The sequence below is a fragment of the Citrus clementina genome, unplaced genomic scaffold (assembly GCF_000493195.1).
Source record: "Citrus clementina cultivar Clemenules unplaced genomic scaffold, Citrus_clementina_v1.0 scaffold_7, whole genome shotgun sequence".
Lineage (NCBI taxonomy): Eukaryota > Viridiplantae > Streptophyta > Magnoliopsida > Sapindales > Rutaceae > Citrus > Citrus x clementina.
In genome coordinates, this window is record NW_006262075.1 from 3,583,872 (window position 1) to 3,593,257 (window position 9,386).

General features: G+C 34.5%; 2 protein-coding genes across 6 annotated transcripts in view; one reads left to right on the plus strand and one right to left on the minus strand.

Moving 5' to 3' along the window:
* Window positions 1-907, plus strand: part of LOC18035717 (phosphatidylinositol 3,4,5-trisphosphate 3-phosphatase and protein-tyrosine-phosphatase PTEN2A) — a 6,690-nt gene extending 5,783 nt beyond the window's left edge. Inside the window, exon 13 of the mRNA XM_024181044.1 lies at window positions 98-907. Within this exon, the coding sequence (XP_024036812.1) occupies window positions 98-628 (531 nt within the window). The 3' untranslated portion in view covers window positions 629-907. The remainder of the gene's footprint in view (window positions 1-97) is intronic.
* Window positions 908-3,090: 2,183 nt separating this feature from the next.
* LOC18035730 (small RNA degrading nuclease 3) lies at window positions 3,091-9,386 on the minus strand. 5 transcript variants are annotated; one of them, XR_002904671.1, is made up of 13 exons: window positions 9,234-9,386; window positions 8,826-9,008; window positions 8,659-8,748; window positions 8,002-8,070; window positions 7,043-7,183; window positions 6,429-6,545; window positions 6,284-6,353; window positions 6,072-6,166; window positions 5,473-5,607; window positions 5,285-5,392; window positions 4,263-4,367; window positions 3,361-3,929; window positions 3,091-3,250 (listed from the first exon to the last, which is right to left on the minus strand). XR_002904671.1 is itself a non-coding variant. In XM_024180856.1 (13 exons), exons 1-12 carry the CDS (start codon window positions 9,264-9,266, stop codon window positions 3,567-3,569), a joined length of 1,509 nt encoding a protein of 502 aa, XP_024036624.1. In that variant the 5' UTR covers window positions 9,267-9,386; the 3' UTR covers window positions 3,091-3,250; window positions 3,557-3,566. The 5 variants fall into 5 exon arrangements, 4 of the variants coding, with proteins under 4 accessions (XP_024036624.1, XP_024036623.1, XP_006425976.1 ...); XM_024180856.1 differs by having other exon boundaries at window positions 3,557-3,929; XM_024180855.1 differs by having other exon boundaries at window positions 3,193-3,440; window positions 3,557-3,929.

A 9,386-nucleotide genomic window follows, 5' to 3' on the forward strand; every position in this document is an offset into this window, starting at 1 on the left:
TTTTTTTTCTTATAAAACTGCACACTCATAGGCATAGTTCCTTTCTGCTTTCTACTTCTTGATGCTTCCTTATTGACCTGCTGGCTCTACTTTGCAGAGAAAAGTGCCTTCTCCTGGATTCCAGGTTGAGATTGTGATGATAGACTATGACGGTATCTTACCAACAAAGACTAAATCTGATTCCGCCAATAGAAGACAAGACTGTAGCACAGATTATGCTTCAGTTCCAACTGATGGTGCTACAATTGGTCCCAATCACAGAAAAGTCACTAAAAGTGAAGACAATGATGATGTGTTCTCAGACAGTGACGGAGAGGAAGCCGATACTTCAAAGAGCAGGCAGGCTGATGCTGCTTCTGGGGGGGAATCAGCTCCGCATGGGATATTATCTAATTCCACGGCAGATAATGTGCCACAGAGTCAGAGAAGTGGACATTTGTCTCTCAGCAATGAGAAGCCAAAAGTGAAAAACGTTTCCAAAGAACCCACCACTGACGGGGTAAGAGAGCCAGCCTCATCCCTGCCGATGCCAAATCTGGACTCTATGGGGGCAAGTGATATCAAATCAATGGCTGCTGATGCTTCAGTTTTCAGCTTTGGAGATGATGAAGATTATGAAAGTGAGTAAAGCATTTTGGGAATCACTATTGCCTAAAATTGTCAGAAAAATGAATGTACATAACCTTATCGTAAACAAATGATAGAATAGGAGGGGAAAATCAAATTTTAACTGCAACCATTTTTTGCATTTATTCTTTTGAATTCATGTAACAAGGCACATTCTTTTCTTTTTCCCATAGAACTCTGTCCTGTTAAGTTGAATGAAGAGAATTGGCTAAAAGCATGAAGTTCTCGGCAAAATTTCTGCTAAGCAAGGACACAATCTGTGTGTTGGCCAAAACTCTTGTGTGCTCTTTGGTTGTCGGGTTTTACAAATTGCCCTTCCAGATTATGTTGTAAAATAAAAACATAAAAATTAAACTTTTAACTTTCAAAATTAGGCGATTTTGGTTATTTTACAGATATAAAAAGATTTATAAGAAAGTGATGCTATTACAAAGCTTTTTGGTAGTACTAAGCAAAAAAATCGAGGCTTAGGAAATGTGTTCTTATAGATATATGAATATTCGATTTATAAGAAAAAAAACTGAAATATTGGTTTGGATTTCGGTTCGTTTAGTTGAATTGAATAACGAAGAACTGAAATATTTTTATAATTTTACCAAAACATGAAATGCGCTATATGTTAATTGGCTATGCAAAATGATTACAACAAACCTGCTCACGCGATTGTTATTTTTATTTTGAGTTGTAACTATTGTTATTTTTATTTTTTACAACTTTATGCTTATTTAGATGGAGCATTAGAGTCTAAATTTGTATTCTTAATTCTTAATATTTCATATTTTATTAGTAGTAGTTAGTAAGACAATAGTGATAAATGTGTTTTGAATACTTTGTGTTTATTGTTAGAATTTGTAACGAAACCATGATGAACTGATTATTGAGAAAAATTATTCCACGAATGAAGTCCAATGGACTAAAAATTTAGAATTCAAAATAAGTTTAATAGGCCCTGAACCAAAAAAACGAACCCACCGAACCAAATGGCAAATGAATCGGTTCATGTTCGGTTCTTTATTGTATTTGATTCCTTTTATAAAATAACCGAATTTAATTGGTTTTGCTCAATCTCGAACCGAACTGCGCCCACCTCTACTTTTTAAAAAATATATCTATGCCATTGAAATAACTTCTATGTTAAATTTAGGACAACTCATATATGAACGAAATGGCATACCATGCACCAGGTGTACAGTAACTGAACCCAATTTTTAAAATTAATAATAATATCTAAATATAGGTGTATTCTACGGTATGGCTTACGTATTAATCACGATAATCAGATAACAATGCGGGGGATAAGGTGAGATGGAGCTATCCACCAAAAGGTCACTTTTGATCTGATTCTTGACTCTTTGACGTCCGATGGCCCATGGGCGGTTGGATATTATAAAATACCGCACTAAATTTATTTGCATAACCATTAGAATTGACAGCCATTCTCATCTTAAAATAATAACACTCGTCGCGCTACTCTCTTTATGTTATTTGTATACTTCCCTAATTTGCTAAGTTGTCAAACGTATTCATCCTTAAATTCACAACTGCTTTATCCAAATAAAAACCTTAAACGATAAAACTAACCTTAGTTTGATATTTAGATTAAATACACTGAAGTAGATGGCGGTAACAATCAGTGAGGCTATTTAAACCCACCAATTTCTTTTTAAACCCATATAATTAATTTTTTATTTTCAATAAAATTTTGATAAAATTATTTAATTAATCCCATTTATCTTCCTACAATTCTTGAATTTGACATTAGTTACTTCAAAACATTTCTCTTCAAACACTGCAAAATAAAAATTTCTGCTTGGTTCTCAACTTTTGAAAATTCATTTCACTAAAGCAGTCATAATTTATGAGAAACAAACCCCACCATTAAAGAATGAATATCAATAAATTTTACCAAACATGAAAATTATAAAAATCTATTTGAGTTTAGCATTTACCTATTGTATTGAATCAACAAATCTAAAAAATCAATGGCGAAAACTCAAAAAAATGAACTTAAGATTTAAGTTACAACATATGACATATCAAAGTAGAGAGAGGTAATAAGTAAAAAGTAATTTTAGGATTTTTTTTTAATTCATAATATATATGCGTGTGAGTGTTTTTCTAGAAAAAAATTTAATAAGTTCAAATAAACACACAACAAATCATATTAAATATTAATCAGATTTTTTCCATGGTTAGCTCACACTCAAAGGAGACACCGCGCCCCATGCCCCATATCCTATCCCAAAACGTAACAGGCTCCTCGTTTTCTTCGATGACACGGCCCTAATTTGTTTACAGTGGATCTCTCATTTTACCATGAAAGAGCCACCCAAAATTATTAGCTACTTCAGGAAACAATAGTTTTTCTGGAGAGAGAGAGAGAGGAATTGCGAATAATTGGACAAGCCGATGACGACTAGGCAAGAAAACAGTTTAATCAAATTAGTAAAATCTAAACCTCAGTAAATGATACATGAAATAATGCAACTCAACATAAACAATTTAATCAAATTAGTAAAATCTAAACCTCAATAAATGATACATGAAATAATGCAACTCAACATATATTCTGCACGGATCCCCTTCATTGCCTTTTGCCTTTCTCGCTCCTGCTTTTTTACACCTACATTTGAGTCCCTTAACGTCAAAATTAAAAATTCGACATGTATTCCCTTTTGCTAGTTTATAAAATAAAAATAGAAGAGAGCACTGGACAAAAAGACCTATTTCAACCTTGCATAAAACTCATTCCACTCGGAACATGAAGAAACACGTATTTCTTGTCCATCACCCAGAATATTCATAGACCAGGCCTTCAAATTTCAAATCCCACTCCAAAATTTGAGTAGAGGCAACAAATATAGGCAGCAAATTGGCGGAATATGTATGTATTCTAGAATACGGGCCAGAAATAGCTCAAAAGAATTACCATGACATTATTATCTTCTTCTGCTCTTTTGGTCCTTCATTTCTGCTACTTTCTTTTTAAGGTCAGAAATGTTCTTATCCTGCATAGAAATTTGAAAATCCTTCTCTCTCAGTTCTCTCTTCAATCTTTCAATCACTTTCAAGTGATCTTCACACTTGCACTGGTTTGTATCTGCTATTTTCTCCTCCTCATTTATCCACTTGATGTTATGTTTTTTGGACACACCTGCGTTCTCCTCACCTTCAAAAGTTCTCTTCTTCACTACAATTTGGTTAGAAGGCTCATCACATACCATTTTACGGACATACAGGCTGGCTATTATCCCTGCATTTGACTGAAATTCGACTAGTTTCTGAGGCCGTCCATAAGAATCCTGAAAGAATACAGAATGATGTCAAGATTAAATTGTGCTACCCAAAAAAAAAAAAAAATCTCTCTCTAAAAACTATTCTCTCTCTCCTCTCTTTCCATCTCACTAAAAAATAATGCCTTATCTCAGCTGGCATCTACATTCACAAAATTTCAGTTAGGAACACTACTCCAACCGCTAAAACAGAATATGAACTCATCCTCTAACAATTAACCTCACCATGCCATGGAAAAAGAATAAACAAATTATTGATTAAATGATTACCTCAAAAAGAAGAACAGGTCAGAGGAGATAAAGGGAAAATCTGTACGTGAAATACTTCTAAGTTATATGTACCTTACATTGGTTGCCTTTCACATTTTCAAATGCTTGATTTGCCTCTTGTGAACTGCTAAATATTGCAAAGGCAGCATAGTTGTCTCCACGAATCCTTTTAACTGCCTGACAGAAAATTATTTGCCGCATTAGAAACTTACGATGGGCATGGACAAAGAGAGAAAACAATGGGATGAATGAGTATTTAGCAAGAAGTAGTTCAGATAATTCTTGTTTAAATTCTTATTCAAGGCAAGGCAAAATTCTTATCCAAGCACAACAATGAATAGAGAGATCATCCACGTAATTGTAACAAGAATAAATAAACATCTGTTATCATTTGTCCAAATATGTTATCCAATAGCAATACTTGAAAACCAATATTGCCCTACTTCCCACCACATCTGACCAAATTGAAAAGATATGAAACCATTTATTTACAACTCATTTCATTTACCCCTGAACAAATTTCCAGCAGATTCAGAATATGAAGAAAAATCTGAAGAGTTTAAAGGGGTGGTTCAGGCAAGAAAATAAATTAATATACTACCACTCAGATAAAGAAAACCCAACTGTCATCCCATGACATAAATGAGTTAATAGAGGGTTTGTTCTTTTGATGAAAGAAAATTATGATAATTCAGAAGTGTGATGAAAGAGCTACAAACTCTTGCACAAACTAATGTGACAGAAACTCATTGGTTGGATGAAAATACACACTAATTAAAATAAATCATGTGGGCCAAATATTTAATCCAACCAATTGAATTAAACCACATCAATTTGTACAAAACAAGTCTATACAAGAGTTTGTAGATCTATCATTACTCATTAGGAATTATATGGGATGAAATGCAGACAGTAAACAAATCTCATATCTCACTCAAAAATGAATGTATACGCCTGGCAAGTCCAGCATGACAAGGTGAATGGCCCAGCTTAGAAGTTCAGCTAGGCAGCCATCCCATCGGCTACTATTTAAATGAGGAAAGTCCAACAACTCAAACCGAGTGGCCAAAGGACAAAATAAGAAAATAGTCAACCTTTGCTTCAATTGTGAAGTCCCCAGGAATGACTCCATGCAATTCTTCACTGGGCACTTTGGTGGGTATCCTGTGCAGAAACAACCTTGCCCTTTCAGTTTCTGCAACCTGCAGATTCAGATATCTCATCAGCAAGAATCATATCAGTAAAAAACAGAAATGACCATAAATCGTATGGATTAGCTTACATCTTCTTGAAGCAATGGTACATCATTATCAACTCTTCGCTCTATTATAGCAAGGACTAGTTTCATTGCAGCAGATGCATCATCCAGACAATTATGTGGAGTACCCTTCTTCCGAATCTCATATCCCAGCACAGACTGAAAATCACCAAATTTTAGATACACAGAGAGAACCATGCAGACAGTAGCTAGCCTTCCATAACTGTGTTAAATTTTTAATTTGATCATATGTAAGTCTCAGAATGATATTTAAAACAGATGCAGAAGGAAATATTCACAAGTCTCGCTTTGTGATAACCTTCAGGACCTGAAGTGAAAATAGAAAAACAAAAGAACAAGATGTAGGTTCCCTCCTTCCCAACTTATTATATCTATGGTCCATGACTAAGATTAGTAGCTGCTTACATTTTAGTAGTGCTTTGGATTACCGAGATTATATATGACATATAACATTAATGCACACAGAAATAACGAAATAACATATGCCAAACGTATTCTAAGGCGTGCAAGGTGCATTAATCTGATAATTCACATATTGTATACAATTTGGTGAGAAATCAAAGGTGCATACGCTCTTTGACACCAAATTTTATGTAACTTGCCTTGCAAAGATTATACAAAGAAGGTCTTCTATATTCATCCACATATTTGAAGATCAAGGATGTGTCAATCACTCTGGGATGGTCTAACTTCAGCACTGTAACCAAAGATTTGAAGACAGACAAACATAACCCCATACAAAATCAACAACTAGCTTAATTGATCCACAGGAAAAGCCCAAATGTTAAAAGTTAAATTATGATGTTTGACATACCTTCTAGGTCATTATTCAAACTGTGCCCCACTAGAATAGTTCCATTGGACAGTAACTTCTTCATTCTTTTCTACAAAAATAAAGTTAATAATTTCAAACAGCTAAGCATAACATCAGAAGCCCAGAAGAACAAACCAGATCTTACCTGTATTTCCGCTAATGAACAGGTTACACCAACCAAATCATCTGCAGTAAGTCCAGTGATCTCAGATCTATAATCAGCAACTGCTTTTTCAGGTTTTACAAGTTCATCTATTTTTACCTGAAAACCAAATGCCAAAGTGTCTATTTATTTAGGTGCTGAGGAATCAGCTATACTAAATCAAATATAAACTTTCCATTCCAACCCCAAAGTAACTTAAGTCTGCTTGAGATTGAGGTTGGGCAGTTGTAACTTAAAAGTTACAGCACTAAAATGTTTAGTAAATACTATTTATTGTAACTTGGAAGCTTAGTTGATTTGATTTTACACTCGTATGATGAAAAATCTATTATATCTTTACTATTTTCATCCAAATTATTATTTAAAAATTTTTTTTACTATATATTATTAACTTTTATTTTATAGTTACAACTTTTTTTTTAACAGAAGTTGTATCTTAAAAACTTCAGCACCTCAATACCAAACAAGACCTTAATGAGATGACTAGAATCTCTAATGGTCCATAAAATACCAAACTAACAAACTTGACGAGACAGTATCTTTTCCTGTCTGAGTAGTGAAAAATTCCATTTCAAAAGTTGAAAGCCAAATAATACCTTCAAATTTCGATCTACTACACACAGCCGCACCAAACCTTCACTGCCATCTTCACAGAGAACCATCTCACAATCAACAGCATACATAATGTTTGATGTCATCGTCTTGGAACCTTTACCAAGTTTGGTAACCAACCACCCCTGATACAGCACCACGAGTTAGCAGTTACGTTGGCCAGAATGATCGGTTGGTAATAAAGACACATGAAAATTAAACAATAACAGAACCCAAATATTAGTCATTTGTTTTCAAAAAGCGTAGGACAACGGCAATGTACAGCTCATCATTGCTCCCCGAGACATTATTTCAGGTGAAATATCTCAAACGATATAAGCATATGTAAAACCATGGGATATAAAGTAACACGTGTCAAACCATACTGCATTCATTCAACAACTAAAAGTGAAAATAGATAACCAGAATATATCCTAAAATAACCAACAGAGAAAGATGATTAAGCAAGTAAATCCTTGGAACAGAACAGCAGAGTCACCAACTTTAGACAACAATCAGTAAGGCAGTCAAGAACCTACATAACCATATACTAAGAAAAACCAAAAGAAAGATAGATAGGTTTATATGCTAAAAGATGCAAGTAAGAAAAAGACTCCTAAGGAGTTGGTTGTATTTCTAACTGTAACAGAGAGAAGATGTTGTGTACAAGATAGTCTTTAGGTAAACAAAAGATCCTAGATGGAGCAAAATAAATAAAAAAATAATTAAAAGAGTATGTTCAGCCAAAGGAAGTAGAAGCAAATCATCTCAGGTTAATGCACGAAGACAAATATCTCAAAAAAGAAAAAGAAAAAGAAAGACACGGCCCTCTAACATGAATTCCACCACCCATCCCCCAAATCCAAGTTGAAACTATAGAAACACAACAAATAAAGTTAGCAATAAGGATTTTGCATAATAAATAAAAATAGAGATAGAGAGAGGAAAGATTGAGACACCAAACCTCATCGCTTGATGGGAACATATAACATAAAGGGTATTGCGGGTGTTGAAGAGTTAGACGGACCAGCCTCTGCACTGCCGCCAAAGCAAATTAAAAAGGATGCTAGTAAGTTTTCCCATAAAAGAATTGGAATACTTTACATATTTGTCCTCACAAATTTCATGAGAATGCAACCAAAAGTTTAGGTAATACCAACAGAATAGGAGAGCACATAACACTTATCACCAAGTTGGCCACTCGTCATGAAGTTAAAAGGTTTTACTAACATAGTAAAAGAATGAAAAAAAAGTAACAACCATGGTCTTTAATATCACTTGATTACGACTAGACCGACATTTAGGTTTAGAACATAAAGCAATTGGCAATTTTGCAGATTAAAGCATAAAATCTACAGAAAACAGAATCAAAGAACAAGGGTTCGCCACGAAATACAGAAGGACTAAATGAATTTGAAGAGAGAAATACCAAAAAGAAAATCTTGTCAAAACAAGACAAAAACAAGACACAGTATCTTGAAATGAATCAATCAAGCCACTGTGTTAACTTCTCGCAAACCAAATATGCATAAGTGAACGATATTAAATGAAGCTGCATGATAGTGTTTCCATGCAATAACAGTCCCAACCCCCCAATAGATAAAGATGAACTAGACCATACCTGCTCCGGGGATTCATCATCAGGAGATGTCTTTTTTAATTGCTCCACTAAATCACGATTCAAATGGGATTGGACTACTTTAGCAATAAACTGAGAACAAAACAGAACATATGTATATAAAGGAATAATCTGTATCAATATTTCCAAGGAATCAAAATGTCAGTTACCTTCAAATCATCCTCTTTAGTGAATGTCTTCAGAAAAGATGACAATGCATCTTTGGACCTCCTAGCTGGATCACTTAGACTACTCCCAAACTTTTTATCATAGCTGGTTAAAAAATCCTTCCAGCCTCCAGCTGTACCTTCCATACGCCGCTTTTGAATCAACTTCACAATTTCAACAAGAGCCTAACAACAAAATCTTAAATGTTCAAATATTAAGACATCCAAAGCTCCAATTACAAGCCTACCAAACACAGCCTAAGCATTTACACCATAATGTTTCAATGCTCAAATAACTTAAGAAAGTCAGAAATTTTGGAAACCACCGCATACGATGCGTTGGATTCAGAAAATTCAAATCAATCAGCAAACACACAGCGTGTGGAACAGAAGGAAGAAAGAGAGGCTCACCTTTTTCTCGAGAGTGTCAAGTTTCTGGTCCATTTTCGTATTTCCTGTTCAGGATTACAAGAAGATTGTGCGGCCGGTTGCGGGTGTCAAGATTGCTAACCGAGAAGATGTTGAGAGGTTTAAGGGTTTAGGGTTGTTTGGTAACTTTTTAAA